This window comes from Lolium rigidum, chromosome 4 (assembly GCF_022539505.1).
Source record: "Lolium rigidum isolate FL_2022 chromosome 4, APGP_CSIRO_Lrig_0.1, whole genome shotgun sequence".
Taxonomy (NCBI): domain Eukaryota; kingdom Viridiplantae; phylum Streptophyta; class Magnoliopsida; order Poales; family Poaceae; genus Lolium; species Lolium rigidum.
This window is the reverse complement of record NC_061511.1, coordinates 182,804,302-182,821,784: the sequence shown is the minus strand read 5'-3', so window position 1 is coordinate 182,821,784 and position 17,483 is coordinate 182,804,302. Positions and strand designations below refer to the sequence as shown.

General features: G+C 49.4%; 1 protein-coding gene across 1 annotated transcript; it reads right to left on the bottom strand.

The window, feature by feature from the left end:
- Nucleotides 1-125: 125 nt before the first annotated feature.
- Nucleotides 126-9,259, bottom strand: LOC124646572 (ABC transporter E family member 2-like). The gene is made up of 14 exons (XM_047186676.1): nt 9,157-9,259; nt 8,586-8,671; nt 8,393-8,490; nt 4,566-4,683; nt 4,396-4,485; nt 3,448-3,752; nt 3,156-3,351; nt 2,874-3,056; nt 2,510-2,779; nt 1,321-1,566; nt 1,042-1,162; nt 825-957; nt 635-737; nt 126-472 (listed from the first exon to the last, which is right to left on the bottom strand). Exons 1-11 carry the CDS (start codon nt 9,257-9,259, stop codon nt 1,043-1,045), a joined length of 1,815 nt encoding a protein of 604 aa, XP_047042632.1. The 3' UTR covers nt 126-472; nt 635-737; nt 825-957; nt 1,042.
- Nucleotides 9,260-17,483: the final 8,224 nt, after the last annotated feature.

Genomic DNA, 17,483 nt, shown 5'->3' with positions numbered 1-17,483 from the left:
CGCGCGTTTTATAATACGAGTTGAGGCAAGCTTTGGCCTCGACCCAAACTCATAATCGTTTGCACCCAATATGTGTGTTGAGTGTGTGACGCTTTCCACAAGGGTACATTGCTGACAGAAATTAATTAATTAAGAACGCGCAAGATAATAGTGCAACATACCAGAGAGAAACAAAACCTGTATGACAAATCACTCGATGACTGAAGGGCAAGCAAGCACAACCCCAGAAATCACAACGAACATTAGAGTTTTCTAAAATCACAAGACACACATGCATGCTACTAAACTGTCCAGATAGTTGATTCAATTTGATACGAAGTTCCACGAGACTCTGGTGGTACAGCTTCTTCAGGCTGTACCATCTTGTTTATTAAGGTCCACCAAGCGATAGATCCTGATGCAATCTCTTGTTTCAACCAATATCATCCATGGAGAAATTTCAACCGATTGGTCCCAAATTTCATCGATAAACCTGCACATAACAAGTGCTATCAGATTAAAACACCATCCAAATCCACAGTTCTTTTTTCGGGCAAGAGGTTTGTACAGACATAGACTAGAAGTGTCTTTAAGAAATCCATTGGAGAGTTTTTTTTGACAGCTCTACCGTAGGAGAAATCCATTGGAGAGTTACCTTCCAAGCCATGGTACTCCCTGCTTATATTCAGTTGCAACCTCATAATGTTCTTTTCCCTGTATTGCCGAGCCAGCCATGTCCGGCAGGTGCGAAAGCAGTCCTGCAAAAAAAAACAAGCAACGATCTTACCGCGTCAAGAACCTACATGTATCAAGAATGGACACGGAAAACCAGTGCAAGCACATACCGACGGATGCCGTGAGCACTGGCAGAGGCGTATGTACGCGTCGGTAGACAGGCAGGGTGTACCGCCCAAGCTGTTGAGCTGTCCGATCCTGAAGGATCTTTTGCAGAGTAGAGGTGCCCTTTGCGAAAGCATTCTGCAGAAGGAAGTAAATATTATACAGGCTATGAGTTGTATATGAAATGGCCAAAGTGGAGTAAGGCTGGTGTTCTTTCTTTACATTAATACTCAAGGTAGTAGTAGCATCCAGCAGCTTTCTGCTCAGTGTCCTTTATCGAACCCAGCTTGTTAATCCGTGGCCTGTAGGTTGTCGGATCCGTCCTAAACGTGACATCAAGATGCTGCGGGAGCAGACAGGGGTTAAAATGCGCAACAAAAGATTGTCATTGAAAATGGCTGTGAAACAATCAGAGATATTCATTACTTGATTATTTCATCCTCGAAAACATAGAGTACACGTAGTCTGAGGGAGGGAAGGGAAAGGATATATCAAACTTACTGACAGAAAACGGTTCATTCCAGAAGCCAGGGATTCCGGTGCATTTGCAGTACAATCAACTGAAGGTTTTCCCTCAAATACGAGAACCTTGTCAGCAAGGTAGGCTGCCATAATGAAATCATGCTCGACGATGAAAGCCGTTTTCTTTTGGTGAAGGATAAACCTTTTTATCACCTTTGCTGCAAGAAGGCGTTGTTCTGAATCAAGATGAGCACTTGGTTCATCTATGAGGTAAATATCAGCAGGCTGCAGACGAAAAAAAGGGTAATTGGTAAAGAAGTCGATGTTTAGTGGAAGCGATCATCAAATGAAAATGGAACACGTACTGAGATATGTTACTGATAAGGGTATCCTACTGTTAAATACACATTTAACTCCTTGAGAAAATATGTATTCCTAAAATAGATACCTTAAGTTACAAACATTTATGTATTTACGCTATTAAAACTTCATGAGTGATGAGAACTGATTGAAACCTCTGCAGAAAACCACTATGCACATTTTCATGGTTGGCCATCACTGCAGGGCTACATTTTATCTTTTGTACTGTTTCCTTCGGTAACTTGTACTAATCATTGTTTAGTTTCACATTTTGCTACTTGCAAAACCTCACGACATTCTTATAAGGACTCAAAACCTCACGGATTTACATGTCAGCTCATTTTTTACTATTTTTTTTAAAAAAGTCGGTTGCCTAAGAGGAAATGACAACTTCCATTAAAAGATGAAATAGGCACCCAACTAGGCAATGATGGTAACTAAGTAATCAGATATTGACCACTATGAGCTGTCGATGCATCATACATGCATGTTTTATCAGAACAAAAAGATTTTGCTTCTAAAAGTTACATATAATTTTAAAAACCAAAATAATAGTACAGCTGGTAGTCCTGTTCCAACGGTACAAACAGGTAATTTCTTGTCGGAAACATATGGAAAAGCGTGTGCACACAGAAAAATTGATGGGTGCAACTCATAATTGAGGTGAAAAGGTACGAGTCAGGTTCTGGAATCTGGAAGATTGCAGAAGCCAGGCCCCAACATTGGGAGGTTTCATCGACCCATTTTATCGACCCATTTTTTACGAATTCAACAACATGAAAACACATGATTTGTTTACGATGTCTCAAGGTGTTAATCCTAATATACCTATGGAAAGAACTGCAGAGGGGAATATATGTAAGCCTACCTTTCCGAGACAAACACAGAGTTTGACCCTTTGCAGCTCTCCACCAGAAAGATTTTCAACCTGCCTGTCCATGAGTTCCTCAATTTTCAGTGGTTTCATGACATCAGATTTGAACTGAGCTTGTGTGCATGATCCAGGTATTTTCTTCTCTAGAAGGTCCCTCACTGTAGAGCTATATTTAGAGACCAATTCCTGACGCTTGTATGAGACAGTATATGCAGGCATACCAACTTGCTCATCACTTACTTTGTCTGGTTTCACTTCCCCTGCCTGACAAGAAAAAGAAGATACAGTTGATGAGAGTAATTAAAAAAAGTAGATCTGTATGTGTCTGCCAAGCATATTTGAGGGGAAAAGGTTATACCAGCATACGAATAAATGTTGTCTTCCCGGTACCATTCTCACCAAGCATGACAATTATCTGGGAATCATTAAATCTGCCTTCCGTTACTGAGAGCTTGAAACCACGAACTGTTTTCACCATGGGAGGATACTTATAGTGTTGGTAAGTCTGACCCTCTATGATCTGCTCAGTAGACTCGGTGACCTAAGAAGCAAAACAACATCGCCTTAGAAACAGAGCACTTAGAAAGTACAAAACTGGCGCTCACAAGAGCAAGTGTTTGGCCACAATCCTAGTCCTTACTCTAAATGTAAGTTTCTCCTCACGGAAACGCAAATTTTCTGTTGGGATAAAGCCATTTAGGAAATGGTTAATTCCGTCTCTGACTGAAGAGGGTAAAGTAACAACACCATATGCTCCTGGAGTTCCATAAAGACAACATATGTAGTCTGATAAGTAGTCAAGAATGCTAAGATCATGCTCCACAACAATTACATAGCTGCAAAAATAAAGTGAAAATTATCTCTTAGCTGCGTAATAAATAAATAAAATGTTAGAGCTGTCTTATATTTTGTGAGATGTATGCCCTCTTTACTTTTTTGGTTGTAGCAAGGAACGAATAACTTCTGCAGCTTTCAGCCTTTGTTTGACATCAAGATAGCAGGATGGCTCATCAAATATATAAACATCTGCTTCCTTCATAGCACGAGCAGCAATTGCAAATCTCTGAAGCTCACCGCCGGATAGATCTGAGACATCTCTGTCCAGAATTTGATTCAATTCAAGAATATCACATAATGTGTCCTTCACTTGTCTCTGGTCTTCCTTACTAAGATAATCCCCAACCTTCCCTTTAACAGATTTTCGAATATTATCAATATACTGAGGTTTAATAGTTGCCTGAAACCAAGCATCAGTCTGTTAGACATCATGAATAACACAGCTTAATATAAATATTACAATATACAGCTACAAAAGTACAAATAGGATAAAATGCAAAGAGTAACAATAACAAACAGTTGTTAATACCATATCCCAAAATGAACAACTAGCTAAAAGAAAATATTTGGGGTTCACTATGGAAAAAATATTAATCATGATTATCGGGTCACTCCATTTTACGGGTGTGTTGCCCAAGAAAAGAAGACTATAATGAAGACTAGAAATGGATAGGTACGAGTCAATTATCCTAAAATCGAGAACTCAGTTAGAGTCCAGACTAATAACCCACCTACCCAGATTCAAGTCTCACTTCTACCATCAGTAGCTGTTATCCCTCACATCCAAAACAGTAGATATTCTAGAACTATCAGTTACATTACCATATTTCGAATTTTATTTTAAGATCATTAATGCACAATGATTTCGAAATAAAACTATAAATAACATAGGAACGAAATCTTGGTGTTAATAAAAAAAGTAAGTTTCTGAAAATGGAAAATCGACAAGGAGAAAGTAATAATGTGGGCATAAAAGACAACACAATACAATAGCAAGTGGTATTATCTTTATAAGCTGCATTAATGAATTATAGTTGGAGTACCTTCATTTTGTCTTCCATTAGACGAGTGAAGTATTTTTGAAGTTGAGATCCACGGAAATACCTCAAAATTTCATCCGCACTTGGGGTGACCTGCAAAGGTTGTGAACAGTTCCACAATATAGAGTTATAGGCATAACAAGGGATAACAAACATAACTCACTGCCACTTACTGTGAATTTACCCAAGTTGGGTTTAAAAACCCCCGCTAATATTTGAAGTGCAGTTGATTTCCCAATACCATTTGTCCCTACTAAGCCCAAAACTTGCCCAGGTCTTGGAACAGGAAGCCTACAGAAGAAAGTTATATATGCCAGTAAGTATCAACAACAGCTCAGGTAGACAACAGTCAGCCACTACACCTACAATAGTGGGAAAAGAAAACTCCAACATAACTTAAGAACAGTACGGGGGATTGAATTAAATATCATTGACATGAGAAATAATCGTGCGGGTGCGTCCATTGTATATCTCCAGGAGACAAAGCTATCTGTTGTAACCCATGATATCGTTACTGAAGCGCTAGGCGCAGAGTTCGACGCTTACTTCTGCTTGCCGGCGGTTGATACTCGAGGGGGGGGGGGGGATCATTGTGGCTTGGACTAGCCGGGTGGTGCAGCTCGACAGAGGGTTTCCCCTGTGGGCGGTGGCTCTGGGTGGTGGCTGACTTGTGTCTATGGTCCACAAGCTGAGGCTGACAAGGTCGCCTTCCTGGAGGAACTCCGTGACGTCCGCAGGGGTCACCCTAGACCGTGGGCACTCTGCGGGGATTTTAATCTGATCTACCGCGATGAGGATAAAAACAACGGTAACCTCAACCGTAGGATGATGGGCAGATTTCGACGCTTCTTGAATGACTGCGAGCTGAAGGAGATCTACCTTCACGGACGCTGCTACACGTGGTCTAACGAGAGGGAAACACCCACCCTCGTACGGCTGGATCGGGTGTTCGTCACGGCTGCTTGTGAGGAGTTGCATAACAGCTGCATGTTGCGCTGCTTGGCGACGGTGGTGGCTGACCACTGCCCACTCCTCTTGGACTGTACCACCAAGTCCACGGGTCCGAAGTGGTTCTAATTCGAACGCTTCTGGCTACGCTTAGAGGGTTTCGAGGAGGTTGTGCGGAGCGCCTGGGATGTTGTGGAGGGGGACCCAGACCCCTTCCGGCGGCTCACCGCCAAGCTGAAGCGCACGGCGCGCAGTCTGATGAGCTGGAGGGACAAGAAGGTTGGATGTGTCAAACTGCAGCTGATGATAGCGCGGGAGGTGGTCATGAGGCTGGACGCAGCCATGGAATTTAGACGGTTGTCGCCAGACGAACGCCGACTCAGGGCTCACCTCAAACACGCTTACCTGGGCCTGGCTTCTCTGTAGCGCACCATGGCAAGGCAGCGGGCCAAGATCGCGTGGCTTAAGGAGGGGGGCGCCAACACGGCCTTCTTCCACCAGCACGCAGCTTACCGCCTCCAGAAGAACGTGATCCATAGCCTACAGTTGGGAGGCACGGTCATCTCTGACCATGCGACTATGGTTGAAGCTGCTTTCACTCACTTTGAGGGTTTGCTTGGAACCTCGGTGGGGAGGCAGCATTCCCTGGACATGGACTTCCTGGACACCCACTCGGAGGACCTCTCGGACCTGGAGGCTGGGTTCACGGAAGACGAGATCTGGGAGGTGATTCGGCGACTGCCGGTGGGCAAGGCGCCTGGACCCGACGGGTTCACGGCTCAGTTCCTCCAAAAGTGTTGGGCAGTGGTGAAAGGTTACTTCGTAGGCTGTCTTTGACAAGCTGTTCACGCTGTGCGGGCGCGGGTCCCAGGGCCTTAACTAGGCCTTGCTGATCCTGATACCCAAGCGTCTGGATGCGGCTGCGTTGGCGACTACCGGCCTATTAGCCTGAACCATATCTTCGCCAAACTGGTTGCAAAGGCGCTGGCCACTCGCTTAGTCCCTCGGATGGAGTCGCTGGTGGATCGCAACCAATGTGTGTTCATTCGCAAACGTTGTATCCATGACAACTTCATGTTGGTTCAGCAGACAGCTAGATTCCCCCACCGGGAGAAAGAGCCGTGTGTGATGCTCAAACTAGACATTGCACGCGCCTTTGACTCCGTCTCTTGGGGTTTCCTCATGGAGATCCTCCGCAAGTTAGGGTTTGGACCAAGGTTCCGCGAACTAGTGTCCATCCTCCTATCCCTACGAGTACGCGGGTGATGCTCAACGGCGAGCCAGGCCCCCCGATTTGGCACCGGCAGGGCCTGAGACAAGGTGACCCCTTGTCGCCAGCGCTGTTTGTTCTGGTGATGAACTCGCTCAACAGGATGTTGGCCAAGGCGATTGAGTTGGGGGTTCTGAGACGCTTAGCGCGGCGGGACTTAGTGACGTCGGTGTCACTTTATGCGGACGATGTGGTAATCTTCTGCCACCCAGATGAGACGGAACTGCGTGCTGTCCGCGGTATCCTGGAGCTCTTTGGGCATGCATCAGGTCTGCGTACCAACTTCGCTAAATGCTCCGTATCCCAGATCGCTTGTTCGGATGCTGAGGCTGTGGGCGCAGCTGAACTCATGGAGTGTCAGCTTGCGCCGTTCCCGGTGAGATACCTTGGCATCCCACTGTCTATCAGGAGGTTGACGGTTGCAGCGTTCCAGCCCGTGGTAGACCATCTGGCTGACAAACTACCCACCTGGAGGGCATCGATGATGCCTAGGGCGGGACGTTTGGCGCTGATCCGTTCGGTCCTCGCAGCGATCCCTCTACACCAGCTGATGGTGCTGGGCCTCCACAAAAAAGCACTAAAGTAGGTGAACAAGATCATGCGTGGATTCCTATGGGCTGGTAGGGCGGATGCCAATGGGGGACACTACCACGTCAACTGGGCGCGGGTGTGTAGGCCGCTGCGGCTGGGAGGCTTGGGTATCCCAGACCTCGCGCATACAGCCATCAGCCTCAGGATGAGGTGGATCTGGAGGATGCGTACTGATCCCCTGCGACCTTGGCGCGGGCTGGACATGCATTTCTCGAAGACGGAGCTGGATGTCTTTGCGGCCTCCACCTCCATGGTGGTCGGCAACGGGGAATCCGCCCTCTTCTGGGAGGACAGGTGGTTGGATGGCAGGTCCATCAAAGAGATGGCGCCAGAGGTATACGCTTTAGTGCCGAAACATCGGCGGAAGACACGCACGGTCCGAGAGGCGTTGGCTGAACGCACCTGGATCCCCGACATAGTTGGTGCACCGAGCGCCCTGGAACTGTGGCAATACGTTCAGCTATGGGGCCGGCTCAGGGACACCCAATTAGCGGCGGATCCGGACAGGCTGGTTTGGTGTTGGACGACGAACGAACAGTATTCGGCCGGTTCCTGCTATGACACCCTCTTCCAGGGGGCGATCATCTAAGGTTCCTGGAAGCTTAACTGGAAATCCTGGGCGCCGCCAAGGGTGAAGTTCTTTATTGACAGATGCTGGACGGGGGAGAGACTGGCACGGCGTGGCCTTCCGCATGCGCCTAGGTGCCCGCTCTGCGACCAATCTGTCGATACCATGAGCCATCTGCTCACAGGATGCTCCTTCTGCAGGACGATTTGGTTTGAGGTTATGTCGTGGATCCGATCCACCTCAGGCCCTCCCACGGTTGAGGGTGACTTCGCGGAGTGGTGCGGACCACCCCTCGCCAACTGCGCAAGGGCACTTCATCGATGATCATGCTTACGGCATGGTGTATTTGGAAACACCGGAACGCGGCGGTCTTTGACAACACGCGGCCTTCGGTGTCATCCTTGTTCAACGACATCGTGGACGAGGCGCGGCAATGGGCGGACGCGGGAGCCCGGGGTGTGCACCAGCTACTCCCCTAGATTAGTTTTTCCTTTTTTCTTGGGTCGAGTTGTGCGGCGTGTTGTGTCCGTCCTCGGACTTGTACATAAACTCTTCTTTATCTATCAATGCATCGAAACGCAAGGCTTTTGCGTTTTCACGAGAAAAAAGAAATAATCGTGTACCTGTGAAGCTTGAAGGAATTTGGTCCATAGCGATGCGTCGTCTCCTTGTCAAGACTACTTGGCAAGTTAATAATTTGGATAGCATTAAACGGGCATACCTGCATGAGCACAAGAAAAGAGAATGATATTTAGACTATTGCAGATTAAGATAGATCATACCCAGAGATAGCCCCAAAAGGAAAATGACTTATACCTTCACACAAATGGCGCACCCAATGCATAGATCCTCTGAAATTAGAGAGACTTTAGATGATGGAGTAACTTCTATGCAGTGGCGCCCTGAAAAATGTGTGTAACAAATCAAAAGGGCAAACTGAAGTGATCACGCATTAAAGTACTAGATATAGACATATAGTAGAGGATTATCACAAACTAACAATGGAAAAGATATTTGAGTGAGGAAGGTGTATTTGGTTAATGCCTTAAGGCCAATTGGAAGTAGATGTGCTGAAAAGACATCGGGGTGAAGAGAGTAGCTCCTCTCACAACTTATCTTTCTGAAAAGACGAACAGGATCCCCTTTAAATTTTCAAGAACGTTCATGGTTTCACAAGTTTAATAATCGATTGGAAACCCAACACACGTAATGTTCGACAATTGATATGGTATAGGAGACAACCTCTGTTGACCTTTTTCTGCCAGAGACGAACCCTAACGAAATTTTGAACTACCAAAGCCTGCTCCTAATCGCGCAGCTAGCAATCCAAATATGAGACGACCTTTTTCTGGCAGAGACGACGTAGTAGGATGCGGCACGCACGTACCGGTGGCGTTGACGGGGCAGCGCTTGCGGCACTGCTGGCCGCACTTGCTGGGCCGGCATCTGTCCTCCGCCACCACCGCGATCCGGCTCGACCGCCCCGACATCGTCCTCACCGGCAAGCCGCACTCCTCACCCTGTACTCGATCCGTCGGGAATGAATCCGCCCGTTCGCAGGAGAACGAGGATTCAGCGTGGTGGCGGCGGAATTTTATAGGAAACGGCGGTGTCCGCTACCGTGGGGTTCAAGTTTGGGAGACACTATATTACCCTTTTTTTTATCAGAGGGAGACACTATATTACCCGCTTGCGGAGCGAGTCGTAGCAGACTAGCAGGCCATCGCTATCATTGGCCGGCCCACGAACTGCGCCCACGCCTCCACGACTAGGCGATCTACTTTAAAAAAAATGAAAAACAAAATCTATTTTAAACCTTAAACTCTTATAAAGATCGATGAAATGAACAATAAATTTAAATCTGAGCTCACCAATCCGGATCTAAATAGAACTCTGAAGTTGTTTGGTACCTCAAGGAAAAGTCCCATTGTCTTACTGACTGGACGGGTCCACACCGGAGTTTAGACATGATGACAAACCACCGCAACACTAGGACGCTTGGGATACAGCGTCGGAGCTCGGGGTGACTAGTCCAATCATCGACGACATCTGAAGCGCATGCTAAGAGAAGATGAAGATGATTGGAAATAGGGGCAGTTTGTCCTCGATGTCGTCGATGATGTGGGCATACCTTATCGGGTACCCACCATTAACATACCAGCGTGTGGTCCGACAGAAGGCCCAAAAAACCCATGACACAACAAGAAATTGAAGCCCATAACCTGTTGTGCAACACAAGAAAAAGCCCATACAAGGATAGTCCAACATGTAACCGACTTGGAGTCATGAGACATGGCCTCCTATATAAGGACCAGGAGGAATCGACAGGAAGAGCAATTAGATGAGATGATATCACATCATAGACATCATGACAATCATGTAACTCTAATCTTCATCAATCAAGAGCACAAGCAACACGTAGAATTTTCCCTCTTGGGTCTGAAGTTGGGTAAATCATGTTCCGTGTGTTGTATTGTTTACACGCCGACGAGTCCACCAGCGCATCTTCTTCCCTAAAATCCCAAGTTCATAGCCCATGGGCATTGTCGTGGTAACCCCACGTCAATTAGCGTCATCTGTGGGAAGCTTGTGCGCTTAAGTCATGGCTTCAACTGCTCCGACCTTCAAGATCTACGACTCGGCGATGCAGGAGGAATTTATCTGCTTCAGATCCTTCACCTTCACGCCGCACTCGCCGGCCCAGCGGTGGAACTTCAGCTCCTTCCACGAGGGAATCGATATGGCGTTTGGAAACCTACGGTTCTGCGTCAACTCGCTCGGTACCCTCCACCTTCCGGATCCGACCTGTTCGCCCACGGCGGAATCGACCACTTCCTCGAATGTTGCATCGTTGCCCACGACATCCTCTGCCGGCTCCTCTGGCGAGCCGATGTCTGCCTTGACCCCGCTCTACTAATCGACTGCGGCGCTTACCATACACCGAGCGGCGCCGACCGCTCATGAGACCCCAATGATGAGTCCGACGGGTGCGAGAGTCATCTCCATGACACCTCCTCCTCGGTTTGTGGGTGCGGTTATCAAACCTGGTACCGACAACGGAGGCACAAAAGAAGAAGTCAATTGCACGGTTGTCAGCATCTCCCAAGAAGTTCGGGACAAAGCTAGGAAAGCCATATAAGATTCGACTACTATGCTTGATGGCTCGACTTAAGAGGAACTGATGGCTTACCACAAACTCATGTCCCTAAAGCATAAAACCTTGCTCAAAGTTCAACTAGAACACGAAGAGCGTAAACAATGTACAGATGTGTCAAGTACATGACGTGCAGCATTGTCTCCCATCCTGTCTTCCTCGTGCTGGTTTGACACTGCTATCGGCGGGGGTGGCGTACATAAGAGAAGGCTGCAATTGCCTCGTGTTGGGGGGATGACCCCCGGTATGCCAAAGGCATGCCAAACCGGATGGTTTGAACCATCAAGATACCGGTTTAATGTTCGTACCGGAGCATAGAGATAAGAAATTAGCTAAGTGAGGCTAAGCCGGTATCCCCAAGAGGGGTATGCCGGAACCGGATAAGAAGATACCGGGCTACCGGAAAGAAGAGCATGTCGGCAGGACTGGTCAAAGATTCTCTCCAAAGCTAAAGGACAAAGATGAGCTAAGCAAAGTACCTTTAAACGAAGGGCTGACGATAAAGAGAAGGATGACGGTCAAAGAAGCCGGAGGACGTCAGCATCCCTGATTAAAGAGGACTCCGGTGTCATCTATGATTAAAGTAGCTTTGTAAAGTAGTTTGTCTAGTCAAAGATGCCATTAGGGTTTCTTTCCCTGTAAGCCACCCTCTCCCCTATATAAGGAGAGGGGGCAGCCCTTCTCACGGGCACGCACGAAGAGAGCTAGGTTTAGAAGAACACCTGTACCGAGAAACTTGTAACCTGTTGAGATCAATAAAGAAGATGATCTAGAGCGAGTTCTTCCTTATGTCTTTCTTCTTCAACCTCTAGCCTTGGCTAAGTTCTTGAGGAAACCATCCGGAAGTTCATCCCGTCTAATCACAAACCCTCCCCCGAATCCTCTTGCGTCCATTCGGCCCCAACTTAAGCCATCCTATGGCATCTGTCCGTTCACCACGACGACAGTTGGCGCCCACCGTGGGGCATGAAGTGGCGCTTGCTGGAGTACACATTCGGGCGGGCATCCTCGAGGTCGCCGGCGAGCGGACAGTGTCTGCGCTCGTCCAGCGCTTCTACTACGTCGACTTCATCAACGACAACGCGGGCTGCTTCGCCAACGGCGGCATCTTCCCCAAGAACGGCAGCATCATCGAGTTCGGCAACCACCGCGTCTACTTCGGCACCGTCCCCGTGCGCCAGCGCCTCTCGCCGGTGCTGGTGGCACCGGACCCGCCAAGGTGGCTCTGTGCTGGCCGCGCCGCCGGCAGCGTCGAGGTGATGATGGCCGGCGCAGCCGGCGCGGGCAAGGAGGCTGCGGATGAAGGTGCCGGTCGTGCGGCTTCAACCCGTGCGGCCAAGCCACCGCCGGAGCGCGACACCGGCGCACCGGAGCGTCTTCCGCACCACCGGCAACACCTCTCCAAGCGGCGATGAATGTGCTGGCAACGCCCATCGCGCGTAACATCGACCCGGCGGCGGCTCAGGCGGAGCTGGAGGCGCAACGCGAAGCTGCTCGCGAACGGCGCCGACATCGTCCGGCGCAGCGCGAGCTGAACCTAACCTTACGTGAGTACAACGCTGCCCATGGTTTTGCTTCGTTAGCGCTCATGCTGCTAGGATACCGGAGAACCGGCTTAAGGCTCGCAATCTAGATCGGGATTTGCGTAAGGAAGTTCTTACCGGCAAGAGTACCTCCGCATCCGCTAGTATCGTAGAGAAACCTAAATACGAGTATCCCGGATAAAACCATAAAAGCTGCTAAGGCTGCGGTAGATCCGTGTGACTCGCTTACCGGAGATGCTTTGGCAAAACAACAAGAGCGTGTTAGAGAGCCGCTAGACACTATCGAGCAGCGAACGCCGAGCAGCCGGCTAAGCTCGAACAAGGCCGTGGCCTCAAAATCCGCGCGTTCAACAAAGAATGCCGGAAGTAAGTCCCATGGGCAGGCCTCGTCCCCCATCCGGACGTAAGAAGAGAAAAAGAGGTGAACGCACGGCGAGATGACTGTGTACGATCCGGTCCTTGCCGGTAAACAACAAGCCGGGCAACACGATGCCGGTAGGAAAAGCCAAGGGGCAGATCGAGGCTACGCCAAAGGAGGCTATGCCGGAAACAATCATGCCGGTAGACACGAAACCGGGCAAAACTATCCGGCTTCAAGGGCATCGTATGATGATGAGGAAGTGCCTCCACCAAGGTACCGGCAGGCAAGGGCCGCGGTACCGGAACGTTACGATGAAGCTGATTCAACAAGACTCACCGCTTACCGGAATCCTTTGGGAGAGCGGTTGGGAGAAAGAAACTTACCGGAACGGGATGCGAGGCACCGTCTGGACAGAGTGTACCTGTCTGAAATGATTGAGGCAGAGGGTCCTCCGGGTCCGAAGTGCTTTGGCCCAAGGATCATGAAAGAGCAACCACCGGTTCGCAACTTTCAGTTGCCCCGTGACACTAAAACATACGATGGCACCACTAAGCCGGAAGACTGGCTCGCGGATTATGTGACCGCGGTATACGTCGCTGGTGGCGGAGGTTGTATAGCCGGAGGAGGAAACCGGCGTTGGGCCATAAGAATCGTGCCAACGTTCCTGGTAGGACCGGCAAGAATCTGGTTGAACAACTTGCCAGAAGGAAGCATAAATGGCTGGTTGGACTTTGAGGAAGCTTTTGTGAGCAACTTCAGCAGCACCTACCGAAGGCCGAACAGGCCTCAGCAGCTCGCTTTGTGCGTGCAGCGCCCGCAAGAAACAGACCGGGATTACCTGACCCGGTGGAACTCCACTAGAAACTCTTGTGAAGGAGTGATAGAAGCACAGTGCCATTGCTTGGTTTAGCCAAGGATGCCGGCGAGGTTCGCCTTTGTGGCAAAGGCTGCAGAGGAACATGCCAACAACGTTGGCGGAAATGATGCGTGTGGCGGAAAACTATGCGTTGGGAGACCCAATGCAACCGGCGATACAAGCTGAGCCGGAACAATCAAACCCGCCTCAGCAGCAATACCGGGATAACCGGAACAACAAAAGAAGGGAAGATTTCCCGGATCGAAGGTATGGCTCGCAGCAAGTTGCTGCTGTACAAGAAAACTCGGATGCCAGCGGCAGCCAGAGGCAAAGAACCGGATCGCAGCCATGGGCAGGTCCTAAGAAACAATGGGTCGAAAAGAAACCCTGGGGCCAGAAAAAGAACTGGCAAGAACCCGCAAAATACACCATGGAAGCCGCCATGGATCAGCCTTGCCGGTGGCACACGCCGAATCCGGCTCATCCGTCAAACCACTTGACAAAGGATTGCACCTGGACCAAGTACTTGATGCAAAAGGGAGCGGTAAAAGATATCCAAGGACAAGGGGGCAATGCAATGATGCCACCACCACAAGATATGCCGCGTCACCAACAACTACCACCACCACCACCGCTTACCGGGGCAAATGCTTTACCGGTACAGCCTCAGCCAAACAGCAACAGCAGCGATCGACGCAAGTCAATCGGGTGGGAGAGGGCCACGGCCAACCGCCTCCACCGGCACCTTTGGGCCGGAATGTTTATGAAGATCCAGATGTGTGCTGTGTCGTGTTCGTCACCGAGCCGACGGACAAGCAAAGCCTGCGCCGCCGTTCCATGGAAGTGAACGCGGTGATGCCGGCAGTGCCAAAATACATGCTGTGGTCGGATCAGGAACTCACATGGTCATACCGGGACCACCCCAAAATTATGCAGAATCCGGGTGGCTACGCTCTCGTGGTGGACCCAATCATGAAGGGGCCAACGACTCGCGTCAAGTTCAGCAAGGTGCTGATAGACAATGGGAGCAGCATAAACATAATGTACCGGCACACCATGCATACGCTGGGCATAACAGAGAACATGCTTCAGCCAACTCATACGATGTTCCACGGGATCGTTCCGGGTTTGTCCTGCGCACCGGTTGGAAAAGTCCGGGTGGATGTGTCGTTTGGAGGACGTGACAATTGCCGGGTTGAAAACCTTGAGTTCGAAGTGGTGGACTTAGATAGTCCGTACCATGCATTGCTGGGGAGGCCGGCATTGGCAGCCTTCATGTCCTCGACCCACACGGCGTATCTCAAGATGAAGATGTCGGCGCCTCGTGGACCCTTGACTGTGGTGGGGAACTACAAAGTCTCACTGGAAACAGCATCTGCCGGTCGAACCTAGCGGAATCGCTGGTGATCGCGGAGGAAAAAAGGAGGATGCAAACCGCAGTTGCGCTGGCTCGATCTTCACAATTGAGCTTAGCGGCAATGAGTGCAAGTCTGAGCGCTCCAGCGTTCAAGCCGACAAAGGAAACAAAGGACATAGTGCTGGACCCGGCTTTCCCTGAGCGTACCGTTCGTATCGGTGCCGGTCTCAGTGAGGCATAGGAAAGAGCGCTCATCAGCTTCCTCCGTGAGAATCGGAATATCTTTGCCTGGTCTACTGATGACTTGGTAGGAGTTCCGAGGGAGCTGGCTGAGCACTCTCTCAACGTCCGGAAGGATGCCAAGCCGGTGCGTCAACCACTGCGCCGGTTCGCTGAAGATAGGAGGAAGATTATTGGAGAAGAAGTAATGAAGCTGTTAGTTGCCGGTTTCATTGTGGAAGTCACGCATACTGAGTGGCTGGCCAATCCGGTGATGGTCGAAAAGAAGAAAGATGAGAACCTGGAGGCAAAAGCTCCAAAGGTGTGGCGCATGTGCATCGACTACACCAACCTCAACAAGGCTTGCCCAAGAGATCCTTTTCCTGAACCACGGTTCGATCAAGTGATCGATTCCACTGTCGGGTGTGAGTTGTTGTCTTTCCTGGATGCTTATTCCGGTTTCCACCAAATCCCCTTGAAAAAGGAAGATCAAATAAAAACTGTGTTCATTACCCCGCACGGGGCTTATTGCTATATCAATATGCCTTTTGGTTTGCGCAACGCTGGTGCAACGTACCAGCGTCGTATGCAAAAATGCTTGTTTGATCAAATTGGAAAGAATGTGCAGGTGTATGTGGATGACATTGTGGTAAAAACTAAGATAAAAGATACCCTAATTGACGATATCCGGCAAACGTTTGATAATTTAAGAAGGTTCCGGATGAAACTCAATCCGGCAAAATGTACCTTCGGTGTCCCTGCCGGCAAGCTGCTGGGTTTCCTCGTCTCAAGTCGGGGCATTGAGGTCAATCCGGTGAAGATCCGGGCAATTGAGAGAATGATGATACCGCAAGATCTTAAGGACGTGCAAAAGTTTACCGGAAGCTTAGCATCGCTAAGCCGGTTCATAAGCAAGTTAGGAGAAAAGGCCTTGCCGCTTTATGCTTTGATGAAAAAATCCGATAAGTTCGTCTGGACCCCTCAGGCAGACGCGGCGTTTAAAGAACTGAAAACAATGCTAGCCACCGCGCCGATATTGGCTTCGCCGTTGGAGAGCCCATGTTGCTATACATAGCAGCAACCAACCGGGTCGTGAGTGTTGTTGTGGTGGTAGAAAGAGAAGAGGAAGGAAAAACCGTCCAGAGGCCGGTATACTACCTGAGCGAGGTGCTCTCCCTCTCAAAACAAAACTACCCGCACTTCCAGAAAATGACCTATGGCGTGTTCATGGCCGCCACAAAGCTCAAACACTACTTTGAGGAACATCCTATGAAGGTGGTGAGTGAAGCACCCATCTCCGATATCATGTGCAACAAAGATGCTAGCGGCAGGATCGCAAAATGGGTAATACAGATATCACCGTATGTACCGGTGTACGAAAGAAGAGACGCCATCAAATCGCAAGCTTTAGCTGATTTCTTGGTTGATTGGGCGGAAATGCAGTACAAGCCCCCGGATCAAAGAATGGAATACTGGAAGATGCACTTTGACGGGTCCAAGCTCAAAGAGGGTCTAGGTGCCGGTGTGGTGCTAACCTCGCCGAAGGGAGATCATCTCCGGTATGTTTTACAAGTACATTTCAGGGCATCGAACAATGTCGCTGAATACGAGGCTTTGATCCATGGGCTTAAGGTAGCAAAAGAAATCGGTGCACACCGGATCATTTGCTATGGAGACTCGGATCTTGTGGTACAACAATGTTCCGGAGATTGGGACGCAAAAGATGCCAACATGGCCTCGTACCGGTTTCACGTGCAAAAGATTGCCGGTTTCTTCGAAGGGTGTGAGTTTCACCATGTACCGCGTGCGGAAAATGAAGCTGCGGATGCTTTGTCCAAGTTGGGCTCGTCCAGGCAAGAAATTCCTCCCGGAATAGCCTTGGCACACCTAAGGGTACCATCAATCAAGCCGAGTCCGGAGTCGGAGTCAATTTTTGTGCCGGAGTCACAAATTGTACCAATGGATATCGACGAAGGAAACCCGGGGACTGTTCCGGTAAACTCGGGGATTGTTCCGGTAAGATCGGCGACTGCTGCGCCGGTACCGGAAGAAGCAATGCTGGTAAGCGACATGGACATAGACGTACCGGTGTTCCTAGTTCGGGAGACACCATCATGGGTTAAACCTATTAAGGAATTCCTGGTCAACGGCACCTTGCCGGTTGACGAAAATGAGTCAAGAAGGATCCAAAGGAGGTCCAAAGCTTACACCATAGTTAATGGC

What these genes read in the sequence shown, in the direction of transcription:
- LOC124646572 (XM_047186676.1), bottom strand. Translation starts at nt 9,259, where the DNA reads ATGTCGGGGCGGTCGAGCCGGATCGCGGTGGTGGCGGAGGACAGATGC. An exon ending in CCAACTTGGGTAAATTCACA is followed by an intron (nt 4,486 to 4,565) that starts GTAAGTGGCAGT and finishes CAACCTTTGCAG; the next exon opens with GTCACCCCAAGTGCGGATGA. An exon ending in AGGAGAAACTTACATTTAGA is followed by an intron (nt 3,057 to 3,155) that starts GTAAGGACTAGG and finishes TTTGCTTCTTAG; the next exon opens with GTCACCGAGTCTACTGAGCA.